We start from the raw sequence: 23,912 nt of genomic DNA on the forward strand, positions 1-23,912 counted from the left end.
CAGTCAGCAGAAACCTATGTTAGTCAGCACTATGGAATAAATGCTTAGACGCGTATGCTTTTAATCATCAAAATTACACATGCATGTAAACTGTGAAGGCTGGTGTTCAGCAGTCAGGTACAGAAAACCCTAACAGACCAGAACACCTTTGTTTTACAGCTGTGTGTGTCATTGTCCCGACATGCTCAAAACTTTATAAGTAGCCTATGCCATTCCACGAGAAGGCTTGTCCAGCCCCACCACGGGAAGCGCAGCAGGGATCCACCACCCCCAGCCCTCAGCTCAGGTGGGTCCTTTGTTTCCATACCCTAGGCCCGGGTGGCAACAGAAGCAGAGGCCTTCAGACCTGGGGCTGCTACAGCTTGACACAGGCATCACCAGCCCTAACAGCAGCAACCCCGCCGCTTTTCATGGATGCTATTCAAAACTGCGGGCAGCAGGGAGACAAGAGGAGCTCTGTTGGCCACGCTGCTTCTTGGAAAAACCATCGGCAGCCAGGCACTGGAAAAATTTTCTGGGTAAGTGGCTGCCAGCTCTCCTCTGTTACCTTCTGCGCACGTAGATGATACTTACCCAGCAGGGGAAGAAGGAGACGCTGCAGGAAGTAGGAGACCCCCTGAAAGATGCCTGCCTGACCCCCACAGCAGGCAAAACTAGCCGGGGAAAACACAGCCTAGAGCAGTTTTTTGCTACCTCTTACCCCCCTTGCAGAAGCCAACGACCAACTCAGGTCAATGTCGTGGCAGCCAAACTGTCCCAGCTGAGGTTGGATGGACGCGGGGAGGGCGGGGGGGGCGACCAGGGACGACCCAGACGACACGTTTTCCAGGCACACGTCCACGCACAGCCTCACCTGAACCATCGCCACGTAACGCCTGCTCCGCTCGCCCTCAGAATGCCGCAACACAAAAGCCACAGCAAAAAACCGGCGGCGGCGGCGGCGGCGGCGGCGGCGGCGGCGGCGGCGGCGTGGTGTGGAGGAAGCATTTTACCACGAGGTCGCGTCCCCCTCCCCGGTAGGGCATCACCCCCCCCAAAAAAAAAAACCCACCCCAAAAACCAACCCGATGCCCCCACTAAGGAAACACCCTCCCCCCCTAAATCCCCTTTACCCCCTCCGCACACACACACACACACACACGCACCCCCCCCACCCCCGGTTGCATCAGCCGGCGCCGCCTCCCCACGTGCGCCTCTTACCGCGCCGCCGCCGCCGCCGCCCCGCCGCCCCGCGGCTGCCGCCCGCACAGCCCGCGGCTCGGCGGCAGCGCGGCGGGGAGCGCCGGAGCCAGGCAGCGCCGCAGCGCCGCCGTCCTCATCCCTCCGGCGGGCTCCGCAGCGGCGCCGGGGCCGGGGCGGGGAGCGGGGCGAGGGGGAGGGCGGTGCTCACCGAGCACCGCCCTCCCCCTCGCCCCGCTCCCCGCCCCGACGCTCAGCCCCTTTTTTTGGCTTCCGCTTGCCTGCAAGGAAAAAAAAAAAACCCAAATCACCCCCAAACATCATCTGCGACCGGCAGAAACCACCATCTCCTTCCTCCCCGCTGACAAACCCGAGCATCCTCCCCGCCCCGCGCCCCCTCCCCCCCCCCCCCCCCCGACCCCAATGAACGGAACCCAAAAGCTTTTGCATACTCAACGTTTATTAAAAATAGTATGAAATGGTCCCTGGGAGAAGTTACACGCTAGTCGAAGTCCCTTTTTCTGTTCGTTTGGGTCGTCGCCCCCCCCCCCCCCCCCCCGATTGCTTGAGATGCGAGTTAAACAACATCCCCCTAGCCGTTTAAACAAATCTAGACGTGCGTGGGTAAAGCACAGATTTAACTTCTATTCATATTTACAATACTTTACAAGCTATATTAAATAAATACGGGCTCTGCTACGGCATCTTAAATATGTACAACATTATTTCTCAGTCGGATTTTACCAGATAGATGCGGGTCCTATCACAGTGGATGCGCTGACTGTAACAAGTGTCCCTGTGGTACAAGCTAGTAAGTACGATGACCAACCAGCCCTCAGAATAACAATTCCTAGCCAACGCAAGATACGTGCGGTAAATAATTTAATCCGTTCTAACAAATTCAAGTCCTTAAATCTTAGTCTACAAGTAATTAGCTGTACACCGATAACTTCAGGTTTTCCTCATGGTAACCAATGTAGTAAATAGTCGGCCCTTCTGGAAGTACAGTGCTCCATAGCTGAGGGGAGTGATACGTGGTTAGTAAAAATAGTACTTCAATTAAACTCCTTTATTTAGTGATATGTTTAAGTGGGTACTGGCTTTATCCACATAATCTGAAGAATTTAAGCACCAAAGAAGAACAACAGTCACACAAGATGATCAGTGTAGACATATTTAGGCTTTCCTTTAGGTACAATGTTTTCAAGTAACAGAATCCAAAGCTGTGCAACAACGATGACGAAGGGGATTGAATGTGCATCGTATTGGAAAGCCTGTTTTTGTTGTAAATGGCAGCATCTATTCCATACACTATTTGCAAAAGAAAGGAATGTATTCTCATTTTTTAAGCTACTTTCATTGTACATAAATTGGATTAGATTCAGCCCTGGCTAGTTTAGAAAATACATATTTTACCCCTCTCTGCCAGGAAAGATCATTTCCTACTACGGGAGATACATTCCCTGTGGAAAGCAGCTTGTAACTCAACCAGCAGTATCGCTGAAACACCCTGTGCGCCAAACATGCCTCAGGATTAATCTCTCACCCAAGCATCTGGCCAAACCCCGTTTTCTCTCAGGCTTACTGACTCTGGGACTCAAATGAATACATTGCAGGCCACTGCATATGAGGCGCAGCTACTTGGCAAATTCACACCCGGTGGCTTTCCGCTGCTGGGCTCTGTGCTACAAGATACGCAAGATTTTGCCTGAATGTCACAAACACCACGATCACTGGAGGTACCAAACCTGGTCTAGTCATCTTCACAAGCAGCAGAGCTCCCCTTCTACTGCCCAAAACATCCTCCAGGCGAGGACTGCGTCACATCCACAGGTTCACATAAAATGCTGCCGCTGCTCATCCTCTGCCTACTATGCAGTTATAGAAAGCAGAAAAGGCTTCAGACAGATATCAGTCTGGCATCCTTCACAAGCACTAGGACTAGATTTTGTTTAAAACATAAGAAGCCTGTTCCAAAGTAGCGTATGCACTGGTCCCACACACTTGGAATCTGCCTGACAAAAAGTAACGTGCAAAAAGTATGTGCAACTGCACACGTAGCATGTCAGTGTAATTACCAGAAGCCTGCTCAGAAATCTGCACAGTCACAGGAGTAGCTGCTCATCTAAATGCTCCCATATGTAACCAGAGTAATCACGGGGGTATTTTGGATGCAGAACACTGGCCACCAACTCGAAAGTCCAAATACTAAGGTTTCCACACGATAAAATGGTTTAAGAATCAAATGGCACCACACCTGGTTCGACGGAAAGAATCAAAGGGTATCACACCTAACAAGGGAAGAGATGCAAAGGTTAAACAGGAGATGAGAAGTCCACCTGCACTACGGAGCGAGACCCCAGACAGTGCGCACACGTGGCCTTTTTCACTTCCAGGATTCTGAACCATTTGAAAAAAAGATACATTTCACATCTATTTACAATATTACTGTGATACAATGCCTGATTGTGTAATATTATGGAAATACATGATGCCAGTACTGGCCGTCCTCTGTCATGATAAGGCAGTACAGCTAGAAATTACTGAAAGCATCAAGCAAAGCTACTTGAACTGAGACACTGAAACTTTTCCCTTAAAGACTGGACAATATTCTGCTGATTGGGAGACGGCACTCTCCACAGGTAGTCGTTCAGTTTATCTGAATCACTATATGCAGTCAGATACGGGGTAAGCGTGTGTTTGCTGCTGGCGGACTTTGCAGGAGTACAAGAGACAGTTTTGCCGCAGAGTGTTTCAGAAGGAGCAGCGTCTGCGTTACGCAGTTTAGGATCCGATTTCCTTGTTTGGTTCTGAGAACTCTCCAAGTCAGATCCCTCATCTTCAGACTTTATTTCAACATAGTCATCATCATCCCCTTCTCCTTCTTCAGTATCTTTGAAATTAGAAAAATAGTTCTGAGTCGCCATCTGTGCCGTCAGCGGGGAGGCCCTGTTCACTCTCAGGACTTTTTGAGAATCCTGCAGAATCATATCTGAACAGTTTTCGGGGATCTGCTTTCTCGTATCAGGCCCCGTGCATCCCGAAGCAATACTCGGTGTTTGATGGCTGTTGAATCGGAAGTTCCTATTCGAATGGAGCTTTTTCTTGTCCATTTCATTAGGATACACAATTGATTCTCCAGACCTGTTGACCACAATTGAGGAAGATGACTGCGACCTGCTGTATGCCTGTGGTTTTACATTGCTTACTCTTCTCCCAAGGGAGTTATAGATGTGATCTTGATGTAAATTTTCTTTGTTCGGTTGGCTTATAATGGCGCTCCACCTCTGCGCCGGGACGTGCAAACGGTTAGAAATCTGAAGGGAAGGCACCGAGCCAGCTGATGGCAACTGCCTTGAATTGCTTTTTGTACCAGCTTCTGTATACGAGCTCTTGGACTTTGGGTCTTGGGATTCAGGCCATGGAGAGAAATCGGCCAGCTCACCGTTACTGTACGTAGAATGCAAAAGCCAATCTTCTGCTCTTGAGCATTCACTGGCAGCCTGGGAACGGGGAGGAGAGACAGCCACGGGCGTGGAAAACCTCCCGGCTGATGGCTCCTGAGGGGTGGCCCAGGCTTCCTTTTGGACCTTAGGTGAACTGTCTCTAAAGACGATTTGGTCATAAAGCTGGGAATATTCAGCTATTCTGGCACCTAGAAAGGAGAGAGAATTAACTTAGCAGAGGCAAGCAATCCATTTGAACGAGTCGCGTGAAAATTTAAAAATCCCAAGACGCTTTGTATTCGTCAAGAGAAAAGTTTACAGCTGTGTCAATATCATCAGCGGAAGAGCCGTGCATTGCGTTGCATTCCAGTACATTGTATGAAAAAAAGAAGCACAAAATGTCTTGCAACAGTGAACAGCCATGCAGGATGCAATGTAGCACACGGTTCCAATAATACGCTGCTTGTTTCATGTTAAATGGAAAAGAACATTCTGAAAATGGCCTGGTAAATAAGATATTTAGGGACTTTTATAAATATCACAAGGCGGCAAGAATGACACTCCAGTGCATGGAGTCCGCTGGCTCCATGTCTCCAATTTGTTTCAATTGACTATGGACAAAAATAGCTCCAAAGCTGTTGCAGATCCACGACTTTGCACATTCATTAGAAAGAGCAAGAAGACAGCTCTTTCTTATCTGACCCCATTCCTTATGCTTATAAGTGTGATTGTGGATGGTACCTGAGCAAATCTACGTGACTTGTTAGAAGGTGAACACACCTGGAAATACACCTTTTAGTCAAACTCTGAAGATCACACTATTAAAGGAAATAACTGCTTTTCTGTAAAGAGGCCAATAGTGCTTCAGGCATAAGTTCTATTTCCAGCCTAAGCTGGATTGATCTTTCTTGACACTACCCCACTATTTATTCCCAATTTTATCAAGTAACAACAAGAATTTATTGCGATATAAAGGACTATTCAAGTTAGGGGCACTCACAGAAAACTCATTTCGGTAGTAACACAGAAAATGCAATACTGATACTCAACTAGTAAGGTGGGGAAAATTCATAATCTTCCAATTCAGTACACAAATTTCATTGAAAGTTACTAAAAAAATATATCTGTATAGAAATATTTTTGACGTACCAATAGCAGGACCGCCTTGTTTCTTCTCCTCCAGAATGGCAGCAAGATCTTTGTGTTTCAGTTTCTGTTGTCTGCTAGCTGGCTGTTCCTGCTCTGGACTTTTAACTTTCAAAAGCTGGTTAGCCTTCTTAATTTTTTGACTGTACTGCCTTGCCATCATAAAAACTCTGTTCTTTGTTTTATCCACTACAGCCAAGTCATTTTCCATGCCCTCTGTATGCGCGTTGGACAGAACACTATTGGCAGATTCATATGGGCTGTCTACAAAAGGCATCTCACTGGAGAAGGACGATCTGTTCAGACTCATAAAAGAGTTCTCCTTGCACGGTGTAGTGTCTTCAAGCCTGAGATTAGCCTCGCTTAAGGTGGCAGCCCTGGGCTTCACAGTTTTAGGGAAAATAGGAGTTTCTGGCAGAGAGAGAGTAGACAGTGAGTACTCTACATCTTTACTCAGTTCAGGTGTACTACCAGCATGCAACCTTTCCTGCATATCATCTTTACAAACAGGAAAGGCTGCAAGGAGACGGTCTCTTGTCTTTTCCTCATTCTTCTTGATGTAGTTCTCCAGGTCATTCCAAATCTCATCTACCTCCTCTGAGAGTTTATCTGCTGCAGACTTATGGGAGAGTGAATCCGAGTTGGAGGAGCTATCTACTAAGCTCAAATAGTCATTGTCGACAGGAACACGATGGTAAGGACTTTCATCTTCACTGAACTGGAGACTCTCTTCGGAAACAAACTGCCGTAGATTGTCACAACATGCAAAGTCTTTTTCCAGGCCCAGAAAACTCCGTCTTTTAGAGCATTTTAAGGGGTCACATTTAAAATTCAGTAGTGGTGTTTCTGGAAGCACTATGGTGTCATAGATGTTGTCTTCAACGATCCTGAGCTCATCCAAACTTGAAGTAGGTGCTTCTCTACTGAGTAGTATCTCATCCCTACTAGCACGAATGGAGGCTCTGTTTTGATTTGCTGTCCTCTTTTTGGAGGGTGAGTCCAAGCTGCTTTTGTTTTCAGCCTCGTAGAGAGAGTCTCTAGCAGATCTCTGGGGACCACGGTCTGTCTCCTCCTTTCTTGTCAGACCCATCAGCTTTAAGTCTTCATAGCTTATATTATCATAAACATGTTCAATATCATCAATGGTCAGCTCCTCTGAAGATTCGGGATACGCATTCATACTGCTCACCTCTGCTCTCTTCACTTCCCTTCGAGAACTGCGCTCCCCCGTTTTATACCTTGCACTGGCTGGACACGTGTTACTTTCACCAGCACTACTGGCCCGCCTAACAATTTTGTGACGAGTGGGGCTGGAAGTCTCGTTTTGATGCACTACCCCCAAGTGCCAGCTGCATGGCCGCCCAGAAGAACCCCTCCTTTCTCCACCAACAGCTGAACAAGTGTTGGATGTAGACACTGATGGTACAAACATCTGATAGTCGTCTTCATCGTCTTCATTCTCGTAAGGTGGACGCCGGCTGGGAAACAATGCCTGCCTGATCTGATGGTCGGTCCAGATGTTTCTGACAGACGTACTTCCTCCCAGGATATTCATGATTAGCGAGTTGCTCTGGGGCGTGCTGAATTGTCTAGGCGACTGTGGCTGTCTGGCTGTGCAGGAAAACGGAAGATCGGTATTCAACTGGGTTGACTCTTCATCTGAAGGGTCCTTGGAGCTCTGTGGAGATTTGAAATATGCCGGTAACATTAGCCTATCCCCTGCAATAATACAGCAATTCCCTCCATTCACAGAACTGCCATAGCACCAGCGTGTCCCACAGCACGGCGTCAGGTGGAGACGGGCAGGGTGAGCAGGCTCCTCACTAGAGAGCCAGGGAGCCAAGGTGGCAACGCCAGACAACTTTGCCTCCTAATCCTTACCATGGCTCAGAGTTCACTCTTGGCATTTAATAACATCTTACTTCAAATACAAGACACTGGCTTATGTTAACGCATGAGTAATTAAAGGCAAGTTTGTCTGGCAGGAGTTAGATTAAACCTTTTATGCTAACTCTGCAGTTTCACAGTTGGATTAAACTAATCTGACTCTGGGTTTGTGCCAAAAGTTTTGTTCTCCTCTCTTTCCCCTTGCCTATAACCCTAGCAGAAAGGTATGTTATGCTCTCTAGCACATGCCACTGAAAATTTCATTTTCTTTTTGGAGTAAGTTTTCATCCAGCTCAGCTAGCAGATGTAATTTACAGCAAGGCCACATGCCTGCTAATGCTAACATGAAGGATGCTGTAGATGTTTCTGGCCAGAGGTTGGGAAAGAGAGGGAAAGATAATTCCTTTTGGCTTAAGTTAATGCTGATTGGTTTGGTTAGTTGTTTTTTTTTCCCCTGCCCCAAAAAGAATAGTCTTTCATCATACAGATGAATATTTCAATGATATGAATATTAATACATGACATAAACAGAAGATGACTTATCTGTCTACCTAGGAAAAACACAGATTTCTTTGACATATCTACGATGCATAGCAAAACAGAAGTAAAAACAAAAAAATTATATACCTGCGTTTCACACTTGTTGAGATTAACACTTCTCCGTTTTTCAACATTTTCAGCAGCTTGACTATTAAGTCTTTTTCTTCCCCCTTTCGATTTCTGCAGTGAGTTTTGCTGCACTCCCTGCGATTTAAAAGAAAAGAGCAAGGGAGGGGTAATAACATCTACAGTTCTTTGTACAGTCTTGTTCAGAAGAATTACTAGCAGCTAGAACAGGCCAGGTATCCACACTGGGAGGACAAAATGCTCATGAGTTGCCAGAGCACTGCCACAAGAATGATTCAGAGCCTAGAAAACTTTCTTTACAATAACCAATTAAATTCTATCAATCCATACAGCTTGTCAAAAGGGGTTGAAAGCGGAATCTGTGTATAAAAATATAGATGTAAAAGAATACACAGGAATTGGACAAGGGAAAGGGCTTAATCTCACAGCCAAAGTTATAACAGAAGAAGGTGGTCACACAAAAATTCAATTTTCAACGTTCTTTTTGGTTTTAAAAAGGGGAGGGGATAGTCTCACTATCACTTGTGGTCTTGAAAACCAGAAAGAGGTCTAAACTAAAAAATATGCTATCATCCAACTTCCCAGAAAAAAAAAAAAACAACAAACAGAAGGCCAGAATGTTACGTGTTGAGCAGTGTCCAAATTAACTCAGAGTGAAGGGCACACATTGTGGGAAGGGGAGGAATCAGAGAAGGTATTGTTGCCACACCTAAGATTAAACACTAAGCTACTATTATACATTTTTATAGTGGTATTCTTTTGCACTTACTCATTCTTTTGTACTTATGTCAGGAAGAGGGAGAATTACAAGACTCTGCACTACACTGATACGAGATACTATTTTATCAAAGATTTACAATGCAAATAGTGTAATTTCAAAGAGGAAATGTGCAGTAATCTTCAAAAAGAATTTCAATAATAGGTTTTGGATAATTCACAAAAATAAATGGACCACACAAGGATATGACCCCAGCATCAGCTAACCCAAACAAACTGAAAATCTAGGTTCTTTAATACAGCCACATTTCAAAGCTGGGGTTTTAGTCTTTCAGAAGTACTACATATGTGTGGAAACATCATGCAGAGTGGGAAAAACTACTACATGTGCAATAGTAACAGATAAAGAACCTCATTTTCAGAAATCCTACTCACAACTTCTCCTATTAAAGTTCACACGTTCCTAGCTATTGCCAGCAGCTCACAGGTCAAGAAACATCACATCACATGTGGCAGTGCCTGAATCATTAACTTAATATTCAAGACCTTGTTTTGGAGACCTGAAGGTACCGTCTCTGCACGTGGCCTAAAAAGGTTTCTTTCACAGCATCAGCTGGAGAAGCAAGGAAAGGTCAGTTGTGCACAACAGGTAAAAGCAGTAGCTTTTTGTCAGAACTAGGCTTGAGGACTGCAAAGGACTAAGTAAAATATCTTTCAAGCAGTGGGGATTTCTTCCTCTGTATAGGGGCTAATTTTACATCTTCTCTGTTAAAATGCAAGAGGGTGTTGTGTGAGGTCTAAATAAAAGTATTTCTAAGGAGAGGAAGTTGTAAACACTTGTAACACATTCCTGCCTCCCCGCTGTTTGACAGATCATTTTAATCCCTCTCCCATCCTCACCAGGGAAAAAGGATTTTATTTTTTCCCCTCTTTTTCCTACCTGTTCAGACTCTTCTTCATCATCAGCATCAATCTGTTCCGTAGCAGAAGTCTGAAGATTTTCATCCTGATCGCTGCTGTAGGCTGGCTCAATGGACTCTTGAAATTGGCTCTCCAGCACACTGGGTTCCAATGGAACCTTCTTCCTAGAATTCAGCAGGGCTTCATTTGATCCTAGTTTGGTGGCTTGAGACAATAGGGCTCCTTCAATATTGATCCGCTTAAAAAAAACACACAAAACTTTGATTAGAAGTTTATAGAGATTATGTATTTTAGTAGGACACTGTTTTAACATCAGACTTAAAGGCAACATTTAAGCTACATTGTTAGCTGCACTGAAATGAGATTTATAAAGAAATACATAAAACAATCAGTATTTCTCCATAGAATATTTAGAACTGAAAAAAAATACACAAAAACCCCCACCCCAATCATGGGCTTCAGTGTTATGGCATCCCAGTGAAGTCATATCTAATGCACCCTGTTTGTAAATCTTCCACAAATGCCCACTTTAAATTTCATCCCAAATAAAACCCTAGGACCTGAAATTCAACATGAGACTTTCAAACTGCACTGGGAACTTCATTACAAATTCTTACAGAAAACGTAAAAATTAGAAATGCTCATTTCCATCTGCTTAAGCTGTATCTGCTCTGTTTGGTCATATATCATGATTGATATATATATATATCTCTCTCTATATCTGTATCTATATATATATCTCTCAGAATAAGCTGAAACTTTCCAGTCTTATTTAATAAGTGCAAAGACAATATGCTCCAAAGAATAAACACTACCTTTATACACAGCACTTCTGTGATTATAGTGGTATTTTTAAGTACCCTGTAGCATTAGTAATTGATTGTACTGTACTATAAAGTACAACAATATATGGATCAGTAATTTTTTCTTTATTAGATATTCCTGAAATAGTTAGCTGTATTTCTATTGCTTTCATTCTAGTAATCTTATTGGAGATGCTAAACAACATTTATGATTTTGTTTCTGTTCTTAAAATCAACACAACCAAGAAGATGCAGATTCTACAGTAAATACTGTACTCTAAGTCATTTGAATGTGTTAAAACAAGAAATATAAGAAATAGCTTACCTTCTGCATATCTGGACTTATATCTGAAAACAGAAGTAAATACTTCATCGTAAGTGAATAATCAAACCGGTGTCAGCCTATGCCCATTTTAATGCTACACTAATATTCCACTTACAAATTCCCAAAAGGGGGTTAAATGCAGCAGCAATTGAGCAAACAGACTATAGGGTCTCTGATAAAACAGAAACAGCATGAGCTTTACCACGGTTCCACTTGAGGTCCTGATTTTGCAACACTGATATGACATGAGCAACTACTCACAATGGCCAAGACTCTGCGTGTCCAGTTGCCAGTTGCTAGGATGTTTACAGGACCAGAACCCAAGTGTGAAAAGCAGACATTAGATTTAAACACTAACGTTTTGTTTTCTTTGCACACTTCCTCCTCCCCCCACAATGTATTTATGGAAAGTTATAGGAGAAAAGGATCCATCTTTACTTGTTCTACAAAGTACAGAAGCACTGGGTCAATAAACAGTAGACGAAGTAGCTTACCATTTGACTTCAAAACTTTATGGACTCTAGATGAGGGTTCTGAAAAAGACAACAACATGTTTAAGCACTCCAGCATTCTGAAGAAAGATATGGGCGTCTTGGCCAGCCTTTTATAACACGGATACCAAAATTTAAGCTTCTGAGCCCACGCAGGGAAGCCAGATTTTCATTTCTTAATCACCCAATTTCCTCACAAAAAAGTATTTGTTGAAGTGTCAAACCTACAGCTGTTACCAAAGAACATACATGTTTCTTAAAGCAGTAGCAGCTGCCCTCCATATAACAAGCCACACGTAAATTTTTATCCCATGTTAAGATTCCTGCTTTCAAAAGACTTGGTCATCTCTGTTACTGCTCTAAGTTGCTGGAGGTTTCCTATTAGAAATATGTACGAGGTACCAACGGCTCAGCAGAGCTTTAAAAGCCTAAGTAGCTGAATGTTACATAGGAGGCCATTTGATCAGGATTTTGTATTATTCCTTTTACAGGCAAAGCAGCACCAATGCAATCCTTCACCTCAGAAACAAAGGAAGATGCCTGAAAAGTAATTAAAATTTGATTGTTTTTCAGACACAAATGCTGCTGTATGGTAAATCACTACATCAATACTCTCATGAACCTTGTTTAAGTCATTCCCAATACACAACGTTACACCCTCCAAATTGGAAAGATCTTTAAGTAGCTGAAGAGGGGAACACAGTGACTGCAATATGAAGTCACCCAACTACACAGACATTGGCAGTGGCTTCAAGAGGAAACTAACAGTAACTATGGATCTATGTTCGAGCTAGGAGGGGAAAAAAGCCCCAAAGTTAGCATAACCACCTCTCGAATCTCTATTATCCATAAGGCAGACATTACACTAAGTAAAGATAGTAATCATGTTTTGAAATAACAAGCCTATCATAATCAGGATGGAACCACTTCTTAGACTAATTTTTTTTTCGTGGGGGTGGGGGGTGGGGGAGGCGCAGCGGGGAGAAATATCAGATTTAAATAATGTGACTGGCTTCCTGCACATGCATTCTTTTATCTATTAGAAAATATCAACTGTTCTTTATGCATCCACCATTAGGAATGTATATCCACGAAATAAATGCAAACAGCGGATAAAAAAATCAAACAACAACTGTTTAATAAGATGCTCCACCCATATCTGAGAGATACTGTGCCATGTTAAATCTGCATGAGTGCAGGTTAAAGACCAATTCCACGTGCCCAGCCTCACCCAACCCTAAACAGCCCTGCTTGTTTTTCCTTTTGTCATCTTGGTGTAAAGGAGTTTATTCACCTGATTTCCTTCTCACTCTGTGAGGAGCAGTGCCTTCTTTAGGCTGGTACGATGATTTCATTTCTCCCTCAGGGCTGTAGTGGAAGCCCGGGTGATCTGTGGAATAAGCAGAGGCACAAGGAATAAGAGAGTGACAAGGGTGTCACTCCACACACCTCGACAGCTCTCTTCGGAGGCAGTGCCATCATCCCTTTATGACTGATATAGTGGCACTTCATCAGAGCCTGAAGCAACACTGGCAAGATATGCTGCTGTACGGTAGCTGTTAACTACCCAGCCATGGAAACGCTTTGCCCATTTAGTTGTGCCTTGCTCCAGATGGCTAACCCAGCAACATTTATCCACCATCATCATGTATGTTTGCCAGTTTCTCAGTCAGAGCCTTCCTGACCAATTCTCTACAACAACAACTATGTAAATAAATAACGAGCCTGCTTTACTCCAAGACTCCCTCAGCATTTATATCATAGGACTATTGTTCTCATTTCCCTATGCTGCTAAGGATCACTGGCAACATGAAGAGCTAACGCAGCTTGCACCAGCAAAGGCAGCAAGCAGAGGATGCAACAGCAGGGATCGTGCAGATGGGACTGCATGCAGAGCGCAGACAGGCAGCATCACGTGTGCTTTCTAAGGCTGGCTCCTGGGACACGCACAGGTAAACTCTTCAGACATAAGCACAAGCCTCGCTGTCCTCCAGCTGCAGGTTTGCCAGCACGAAGAAGCCATAACACTGCTACATACTTCTTCAAGCTATGTTTGCTTATTGCTAGCCCTTCAGTGGGTACTAGCCAGGAGGAGTTTACGCTACAACACAGGAAAGATCATACATCTAGTCAGCACGGAGTAAGCAAAAGAGAGTGGCCCGTGTTTACAGAAGGTCTTATCTGCCTCTTCCTAGCTCATCATGAGACGTAACTTGTTGGTTGCAGATCAGTCAGCCCAATGCCTACAGAGCTCCACAGGATCTGCACCCAATTTTGGGTTTTCCAGCCAGGTCATAATTCAAGGAACATAAACCTGGCCTTCTTCCATCTCAGATGAAACCAACAGTTAAAGCCAAACTTTTGAAGATGGTTTTATTAATTTTTTAAAACAAAAGTGAAAAAGAACCAACTTACGTATGGCATCCATTTCTAGAATTGCCTGCTTGGCCTGAAAGAGAAAAAGTAACAAATGAAAAAGTTAAACTGTAAGTAGAAAGACAAATTACATTGCATATTACAGGTAGTAGTGAGTTTATATGTAAACAACAGCAAGTTTAATGTTTGAACTAATAAATATGGTTAGCAGCGTTATTTTCTGTCTTTCTCTGTGCGTTGGACACGTTACATAGGTGAAGAAGAATTTTGCTGGCAGGAGCTTACCAGAGCTTATCTGCAGGGCTTCACACAAAAACCTGTTGTTCGCTGCACCCAGCATCTCCGCCTTGCCTGCCCACTTCCCTTCTGGCAGCGCAAGGGGAGGAGCGCGTACCTACGGCACCCACTGGTGCGAGGAATTTCTGGAGGACGTGGTGACGGCACATCTGACCGCAACACTACTTTGGCTTCAAAGATAGGGGCTGTGCTGTGCTGAGATCATGCTGCACATGCTGGGTCTCCTCCATGGAGACTCAAACCTCCGGAGAGCCCTCTGCAAGTCCCAGAATTTGGAGCCGTCAATACGCGTCTCCATATTCTGCTGGGGTCGGCACGAAACTGACCCTAGCATCTGCGAATCACATTTTTTTTGTGATTCACAGAACGTTTCCTCCCTAAAAATCAAATAGTTTAACTCTTTTATTATTTTTAAACTCTGAAGTTGTTGGCACAGAAAACGCTATCAACCTTGCTTCCTTCAAGAGTTTCCTTGAGGCACAGCTATTAAAAAAAATAAATCATTATTTGGTTTAAGTAAGATTGAACCAGGATAAAAAGCATCTCATGATTGCTTAAAATTTATCACCTTTTTTTAATAGGAAAAATAATCTGGATGTTTTATCAAGCATATCAGCTAATAAGTAAGGAAAATAAACTAACTAAAATAGCCTATGTAACCTGCTTGCCCTTCCACAGGTGCAGTTCGGTAATTTTCCACCAGGCGTCACACGCGGACTACTATTATATCCTCCAAAAGCTGGGCAGAGAGAAATCTCATAACTAGCAACTACCCGTTTGTCAAAAAAAAAAAAAAAAAAAAAAAAAATTTGTCCAGACAACCTCAGAAATTTATTTGGTTAGCGTTTTCCTTTTTCAAGTGAAATTATTTCTCTGAGCAGAAAATAGCATTATATTTTTGGTTACACAATTTTTCCACAGATAAAAAAAAATCCGGTAAGAAGTAAAAAAAAAAAAAATCTTGATACGAAAGCTGAGATCATGCTGTAGTATTTTTTTTACAACCTAATAAACTGCAATGAGTATTTACACTGTAAGCATGGATACTAGCATAAACATTATATCTTCGATAAACTCTGCCAACAAAAAGAGGAGAATTAGCAATAGCAACTGCTAGGGCTTTTTTCTCCCATAATTCTCTTTTTGTTGAGCTGTTGAAAATGAGAGTTAGTACAGCACCATGTATGTCAGTCACAGGTAACATTTTTTTTAGCCATTACAGCATAAAACTCAGTTGAAAAAAATGTCAGGGAAACTGATCAGTGAAACTAATACTGGAAAAAAAAAGCAGTAAACTCAGTGGGGAAAAAAAATCAGAAAAAAATCCTGCTTCCACATGAGTCAGTGGTTTCTGTGTCATGGCAAGGGTTAACTAGGGTTAACACCCTTTGAGAGGTGCAATATGTTACACTGGGAAACACCACCTGGAGCTCTAAGACAGGATTTCATAAATAAAAGGACCAACTCTAAGACATTACAGCTATGAACATGATATCAGTGCCTCATTTTCTCTGGCATAAAGCTTACTAGCTATCTCACCAAAAAGGGCCTAGATGTCCCAGCTAAGGATGCAGGGTTCAGGATGGGTGTGTGTATTTGTAAAGTGAAGTGTGTGCTGCCAATGGCTTCACTGCTATGATATCTAACCAAGACAGATTAAAATTAGCTTGGTAACGTCTACACATGCTGCGATTAGCACACCTTGGTGTTGTGCAGACAGGCAGTATCAAGCTGAGGTACGCTCTTATAGTCAAGCTTGCCGACATTGCATCTCTGTTACTTGTGCCTTAGCGGGCAAATCCTAATATGGACAGCAATGCTGCTAACCCAGTTAAATTCTTCTACTCCTGTACCAAACCCTGCAGATGCTTCTAGTGGAACTTTCCCATTAATTTTGAGGAACTTCTAAAGACCTAAGGAAACAACATGTTAATTAACCTCCCAGAGTCTAAACTTTCTTTAAATTGCCATGCAACTTGCAGCTAACAAGATTGCTTTAAGTGCTTTAAGTACACATACAATAAGGTGTTTTGTGGGGTTTTTTAATTTTTACCTTGGCAGGAATTTTAGCAGGATGATTTTCTAGAATTAACCTCTTCAAGTGAAGAATCCAAAGGCGCTTGTCTTGCTGTGACTTTGCCTGATAAAAAAATTGTAGCACCATGAGAAAATGCATTACTGCGCTATGCAGGGTCAGGAATAGCATACAGTCATCAGTCGGGTTACCCAACGGGCAGGGAGGTTTCTGTCATACCTGCACAGTATGTTGCATCTTGGGATTTTTGTAGTGGAAGACGCTAAAGCTGAGTGGTTCCTTTGGTATTACTTCAACAAGCATCAGGTTCCCACACTGTAACAAAGCGAGGCAACAATGTGAATCATGGAGGAGTTTTGGGGAGACCTAGAGACAGCACATTACCACCTGCTCTCCGACATACCAGTATGTGAGCTTTGTATGCGAACATTTCATCTCTCTTTTTTGTAATTAGCAGCAGCTTGTCAAAGAGGAACAACGTGCGCTCATTTTTGGCTCGCTGAATGCGAAATGTTCCTTCTAACACCAGCTCCCCGTAACTCGTGAGGTCTGGCCCTTTCCAGTTAGTGAGCAAACTCTGTATCTCCTGCAACAGATCAAAGAAGAACAACCAACGTTCATTTCAGAGATCTTACTGAAATGAGGACTCAGACAATCTGCTGAGGTCATTCCCACACTCCTATATAATGTTCAGCATCCAACAGCGGAAAGTCACCATACACCAGTACCGAGATTGCTAGGTTATGTGCAACATTGCAGCCAGGTGCTTGGAGGCCTATTGCTAAGCCCAGACCAAAACATGCCCTCCTGAGTACTGCTTACTGCCTCTGCGTGGACCCCGCAAAGAGCCCTGAGCTCCCTGGGGCAGCCTGTAATGAGAGCACAACCTCATCTCCCCGGACTTGCAGAGACGGAAAACAGTCTGTAATTCAGTCGTGAGTCAGTCTCGTGCCTGCTCCCCTCTCCCCTCTATGTCCCTAACCAATCCCTCTTAACATTTCCCTCTCACCCTGGGTATCCTCCTGAAGTTTTGTGGTCCCCCACTGCCATGACCATGTCCTGTAGGCCCATCACAGAAGACACTTCTGTGAGGTGTTCAGATTGAAGAGATGTTTCTCAGAAGACTAAAGGACCAGAAGTGATTTGGTCAACTGATCGTTTGAAGATTAAGATTTTTTTTGTGTTTTTAATGATTTGTATACATACCATAGCTATTTCTCACCTTATTTATTACTTAAGGAAAAAAAAAAAGGTTGGAGAAACATCTAAGAACATGTTCACAAGCCCATGTCACTTAGCTATGACTATTCTTGTTTCCTCGAGTTGCTCGTTTTTTCTGTCAGTGGCAATGACATAGGACTTAAGCACAGACAGCAAATTCTAAAAGCAGACTAAACCTTAACTAGGGAAATGTTTAAAAACTTCCTTTGGACTTTAAACCTGGCAGCATTAGCAAAGCAGGGACAGATTTCCTCATCCTAGGCTGGTCTCTCTAGGACATTACACTTTAATACAGCATTGAGCTAGAAAACATTTCAGTACATTTGAAGCACAAATGCAGCCTAGAGCATTCACAGGAAGAAAACCCCAAAGCAGCACACTTTGTTTTTTATAACAGTCTTGTGTATAGTCCAATTTAAACATAACAAATGAAAAAAGTTGCATTTTACCAGATCTCTCCAGGAACTTGTAAATAAGTCAGGGTACAGCACAGGGATCAAGTCCACCACTGTTGAGGGAGACTTTGCGCAGGAACTGCTGTCGCAGTTACTTGCAGCATTACAGACCGAATGGCAGTGTGATAGCCCACAGAAGACCTATCCTTATGGCTGCAGAAGCAGATTTTACTTTTTTAAATGGTAACTATGAGCATAAACATTTTCCACAACCCTATACATTTGCCAGCTGAGCTCAATAAATTTAAAAAAACAAGCTTTTTTCCAAAAGCATTTAACCCTCTTTATTGCCAAATATGACTGGTTATCATTACTCAGATTTATAGCAGACTGTTGTTAAAAGTCATTAGCGTGCATTTCCAGCAACGTGTTGCAGAGGTTACACTGCTGCAAGCAAGATGTTATCAAATGTAACCCTATTCTCCCTACACGTAAACAACAACAACAAAAAAAAAACACCACAAAAAATGAGGGCCAGTAAGTTGCATTTATGTTAAAAAGAAAAAAGGGACAAAGAATAACACGACGTAGATTTCTGGAATGGTATAAGCCTATTACTCCCTTTTATAAACTAAAAAATCCCCCCAATTTTCTTAAAGCAATATAAATACTGCTGATGAAAATGTAACTTAAAATCAGGATTCACTGGGAAGTTTGAAACAAAACGAAAGACGTGTAAAAAGTCTACAAGAGCTTGCTCTCGATGCCAAAAGTTACTCAGGGTGTAGCTTTTGTTTTCTCCTCAAAATTTCTTCATTTGAAGCGAAGTTAACCTTTTTCTAACTGTCATTTTTCTAGGTTTATATTTTTCACAAAGCAACTGATAATGAGTCTTCAAAAGCCCAAGAGGAAAGTACTTAAACAAGAAGCAGCACAAGAAACGCCTCAAAACAAAATTAATCAGCACAAAGGGGAGAAATCGGAAACCACAGGGCTTCTGAACAAAGCCATGCCCTAGGGTTGTACAGCAGTGCTGTACAATTGAGGGAAAGGAAGAAAAAAAAAGTTATCTTAAGTTCCATATTACTGCAAAATAAATGCTTTACAGGATGCTGCTTGTAGGGTAGAGATGTCTGAGATTTTCCTGCAACAGCTATGACCATGGTTTCTAAGATCAAACAGCCACAGGCATACTCAACAGGAGTCTAAATTATGACTGACAAAGATTAAAAGAAAAGATAAACTAAAAAATGTTAATGGCATATATATTGACAAAAACAGCTTACAAACACCCATAAAACCTCTTTGGGAACTCACTTGGAGCCTGATGGCATGTTCGTGTTTCCTCTTCATGTCATTTATATGCCATGCCACTCTCTGCATTGTATCTATGGCATCCAGCACCACATCATAGCCCTCAGTGTCCTTGTCAAGGTGGTTTTCTATTTCCTAAGACGGGGGGAAAAAAAAGTCCTGTTATTTCTAAATGAATTTTCCCAGCCGGACACAATACTATGTTTTTATGTGTACTATTTTGTCTTTGCATTGTGATCACTCAAATGCAACGTTCCTGCCTTTGTTATTATTGCATGTTGTTATCAATTTGACTAACACAAGATGACTAATAAAGCCAAGCCTTTACAGTCAGTTTAGCAGCAACTATACTAGCAGCAGCCGACATGAGCAGAGAGGCACAGAAAGAGAGCGCAGCACGCTGACAGGAGACCTTTTCAGCAGTGTTTAATGGCTTTCTTAAAACACAGAACATATCTACACACTTACAAAACCCTGATGGAATTACACTAGGCATTACTTTACAGTTGGAGAGCAGAAAAGCACCAGACATTTTAAATAAGGATCAGTGTCTTTACACTTCACTAGAACATGACTCTCTAATAGGAAACATATGTGGAAAACGTTAACAATAAAGCAGGAATTTCCGAAACTTGCTTAACTCAATTCACTGAATATGGAAAGAGTTCCCACTTCCTCAGTCATTCCTCTCCACAAAATTCTTACCGATCGGGGTGTTTATACATATTTAGTCCTTCTTTCAACCACCCCCAGCATTGCAACGTGTGGAAAAATGCTGGTTTTCATTGGAACAATAAATTTATGTACAAAAGTGTTTAATCATGACAAGAATCTTCCAAACAACTTGAGAATTACAGACCAGTTTTAAACAAAAAAAGCTAATTATTTGGATGCGCAGACTGATTCAGTGTGTCTAAAACGATTACCATAAATTCCCCACTCCAAATATATGCATATGCTGTGAAGTGACGAAGACAGAGTCTCCATATGTAGAAATCAAACACCCCAAAAGAAAGAGCATTTAAGGAAACCCAGAACCTTTCTAACCGTCAAGCCTTGTACCAGAGGCAGGAACTTTGACGTGCAGCAGCTCTACGCTAAATACTTTTCTAATGGGTGCTTACGTGCAAAAGCAGGTGGTACTTGAGGATGCGCTGGACAGGTTTCAAGAGATAGGAGCCCAGGGGCAGAGAATGCTGCAGCGCTTCTTGCCGCTCTCTGAAGAACTTGGCCAGCGCCTTGTTCCTCATGCACTCTGTCAACACAGCCACCGACCTGGAAACATCAATACATAGCTTTAAGACACGCTGTCTCCCTAAGTCTGTAGGTAAAGTCAAGAATTGTTTGTTTCTTCCCTTGTAAAAGAGGGCAGCAGGTTCCTAATCCAATCACTGCTGCTTCTGTTGGTTTTTTTTTTTTTAAGTTATCTTGTGCATTCAGTTATGTTTTCCCTTGACATGCAACCACTCTCTCTTACTGAGAATTATATATTTGGAGCATTGCAGAATAAGACCATCATTTTCTAATGGAGGATAATAGCAATGAATCACAAGAACAGTCAAAACAAACTTTAGAGGAGCATATTTCATTTTTGTGGGGGTTTTTTGTTTTTTTTTGGGGGGGGGGGGTTGTTTGTTTGTTTACAAAAAAGGTAAACTCTTTGACCCTTCCTGCAATTTGGGAGGGGGAGAAGCTGATATTTTTGTATAGACTGTAATTTGCATTACATAAACTGGCCAAGGGACAAATGAAGAAAGGGAACCCAGAATTCCTACCTTGGGTAGTTGGTGCAGTACTGCGTGTATATATGGAAATCTTCACTCTGCATGGGGAAGAAAGGTTTACATACATTCAGATTTTGTGAAACTAGCAGCTAACACGTGTGCAAGAAAAAGACGATAACAGCAAGACAACGCCTCCTCCAGTTCCTGATCAATGAATTCTCTACTTTCACTGTGATAGTCCTAACACTACCAGAGACCTATTCATTGAATTTCGGTTTTTTGGGGGGAGTTTTTTCCTTTACTTGAAGGAAAACCCAAGGAAACCTACACGGAGATAAAACAAGTGGGTTTGCAACAGAGCCTCCAAGGTCCTTTATGACAATCTATGCATCTTAAAAAAACAAACAAACAAACCAACCACCACCACACACCCCCTTCAAACAGCTGACTTGCACATACCTAGTTTTTTGTGTGCTAAAGCACACACCTGCTTACTGGGAGAAGTAAGTTTTGCAGGTTATGTTCGGTGTGCAATTTTCACATAACTATAAATAATTTCACATTTGAGCACAGTCTAAGCGTGAAAATTAGAAGCCACAAAAGCGATTTTTTTTTTTTTTTTTTTTTTTTTTTTTAAAAGTGAATTATGACTCTGTGAAAGCAGACAGTTATTACCCAAACAAGCTGTAACTAGATTTAGGTGGGTTTCCACACTTGCCTGCCACAGTGAAACTGCCCACACTTAATGCTGACAAGCTTCTCGGAGCAAAAGCCTGGGTTCCATTTCTTTCCTCCTTGGTCTAAGATTTTTTTCTTAATCACCATCATTTAATTCCATGCAAGAACAGGTTTCCAGAAACCTGTGCTTTAAGTTCACATCTGCCTACTAACTTCTATCCCAAATAACACGCAATTTCTGCAGCTTGCTGGAGTCCTAAAGACTAAGAAAGCACTGCAGAAGGGCAAAGTGCTCCCAAAATCAATTACTTTTTCTTTCCCGAGCCCTAGACTGATAAACAGCAATCCTCCGGTAGCAAACAAGACTCCAGTTTCCACTCAAAGCATCTTCAGAACGGTCTCTGGCATTCTGCAGCACAATAGCTGTGCTCTGCGAGGGGTCGTCTCCTAGGGGTGGTCGCTGGTGAATGGCGAGACCAAGTATCTGCCTTCACAGAAGGCAACAGTGCTCTGAGGAGCAACACCACTTGGGGAGAGGGCTGACGCAGGCTGTGGCTTTTGTTTCTCATTGTTGGGGTGGGTTTTTTTGGCCATTGATCAGAAGGAGCCAGTTCAGGCAGTACCCTCCCCCATTTCCAACAGCATTGTTCCCTTCCCCCTCTCACAGGGGTAAAGCAGGTTGTGCCATTGATTTCTGCACTGAGCAGTGATTCATAAGGACCCCGTGTAAAGTAAGATGCTACTCCACATGCATACAAGTCATTGCAATTCATTTCAGTATTTCTTACCGGATTTCAATATTAACTGTTCTGGAAAAAAAAAAAACAAAAAAAACAACCAACCAAAAAAACTTGAGCAAACTTCTAATAAACGTTTCTCTAGGGGACTGCGATCCCCATTTACTCACTAGTGGGCTGTAAGCTTATTAAACTGCTCTTCTCTTAGAAACCAACAAAGGAACTAAATATAGGCTTGATACAAACAATTTAGCTTGGTTTTTCATGCTTGGCCTAATTTTGTTGTTGCAGCTAGTTTTTACGGCAGTGTACCTACGCCCCGTGTCCACACCCAGGGACAGCGAGCATGTGTCATAGCCTGTCCATGTCCATGCTTGGGACCTCCGGCCACAGCTCCAAACCCTCTCCGCTCAAAACGAAAAGTTAACAAACCTCAGAGCGCTGCAGACATTACACTGTGTAAATTTCTACGGCAATCACTACCAAACTAGCTAGCACTCGTAGTAAGTCAGGGTGCTTAAGAGAGAGCATTAGGGTGAAATTCAGTATGATGAAATAAGGTGATTTATTTTATATATGTATATATTAATACAAGGTTTTTGTTTAGGGGCTTTTTGGTATAAATTGTAATATATTCCCATGGCTACAATCACAGAACAATGCAATTTACAGAACTACTTCATAAGCAAAGTACAGAACATTTTGTGCCAATTTTTTTTTTAAATATCTCTATATATATTCTAGTCATAAATATAGTCACATGATTGTTCTGCTTTTCAAACAAAAAAGAAAGGCATATCTGTTGTGAAATTTTAACAAATGAAAGCATTATCTGTAAAACGCACAAGGCCAAACATTTCAGGGTTTCAGAGTGGACTGAGTGTACATTCCCCACAAAATCAAAAGCAAGTCTGAAATCCCCAGGAGCCTTTTCACACTCTTCCACTTTGGGTTTTGTTTCGGGTTTTTTGGGCAGAGGGTGGGGTGTGGTTTGTTGTTTGGTTTTTGTTTGGGTTTTTTTTTTTAACACAAGGTCAAAACTATTTTCAATGGGATTTTTGGTTTTCAAAGACTGTTAGTCTAGCTATTAACCGGAACAACTTGTATTTAAAAAAAAAAAAAGTAGTTCCTTATGCCCTTAACACCTCTAAAAACTTTAAGAATGGTTTCACAACCATCCCTGCTTTCTGAACAGATAAGACTCCAAATTTCATACTGCACTTATATGTGTGCGTGCTTCATTGCACGACAGCTCGTTTCATCAAACGAAACCATCGGAGAGCATTTACTTTTACCAAGCTACACGAGCATACTGCCAGTAGAAAGTCAATTACATATATTTTGCCTCCAGAATGAGATTGTTAATTCATTCAAACGTACAAAGCTGGCATGAATCAACACCTTGCCAAGGCATCAGCAGGATTCATGAGAACATGCTGGGAGAGCAGCCAAGAGAGCCACTTCCAAGAGAGGCTCTTCCTAAGCCTGAGTACAGAAGTCGCACTACTCAGGACAGCCATTCTCCCACCGCCTGCCTGGTCACCCAGCACCTCTGCACAGTCAAAGAAGGGACCTTTAGTTCACGGGCCCAGC

The 23,912-nt window shown here is 42.6% G+C and overlaps 1 protein-coding gene across 3 annotated transcripts in view; it reads right to left on the reverse strand.

The window, feature by feature from the left end:
* Positions 1–1,723: 1,723 nt before the first annotated feature.
* Positions 1,724–23,912, reverse strand: part of PLEKHG1 (pleckstrin homology and RhoGEF domain containing G1) — a 136,937-nt gene continuing 114,748 nt past the window's right edge. For all 3 annotated transcript variants that reach the window (XM_076333856.1, XM_076333855.1, XM_076333857.1), the window contains 14 exons: positions 20,956–21,002; positions 20,305–20,455; positions 19,184–19,315; positions 16,654–16,836; positions 16,470–16,565; positions 16,269–16,355; positions 13,958–13,991; positions 12,837–12,932; positions 11,546–11,584; positions 11,052–11,074; positions 9,943–10,161; positions 8,286–8,402; positions 5,775–7,449; positions 1,724–4,834 (listed from right to left, as the gene is read on the reverse strand). In XM_076333856.1, the coding sequence (XP_076189971.1) occupies positions 3,732–4,834; positions 5,775–7,449; positions 8,286–8,402; positions 9,943–10,161; positions 11,052–11,074; positions 11,546–11,584; positions 12,837–12,932; positions 13,958–13,991; positions 16,269–16,355; positions 16,470–16,565; positions 16,654–16,836; positions 19,184–19,315; positions 20,305–20,455; positions 20,956–21,002 (4,002 nt within the window). In that variant the 3' untranslated portion in view covers positions 1,724–3,731. The remainder of the gene's footprint in view (positions 4,835–5,774; positions 7,450–8,285; positions 8,403–9,942; positions 10,162–11,051; positions 11,075–11,545; positions 11,585–12,836; positions 12,933–13,957; positions 13,992–16,268; positions 16,356–16,469; positions 16,566–16,653; positions 16,837–19,183; positions 19,316–20,304; positions 20,456–20,955; positions 21,003–23,912) is intronic.

The sequence above is a fragment of the Aptenodytes patagonicus genome, chromosome 3, assembly GCF_965638725.1.
Source record: "Aptenodytes patagonicus chromosome 3, bAptPat1.pri.cur, whole genome shotgun sequence".
In the NCBI taxonomy this organism is placed as follows: Eukaryota; Metazoa; Chordata; class Aves; order Sphenisciformes; family Spheniscidae; genus Aptenodytes; species Aptenodytes patagonicus.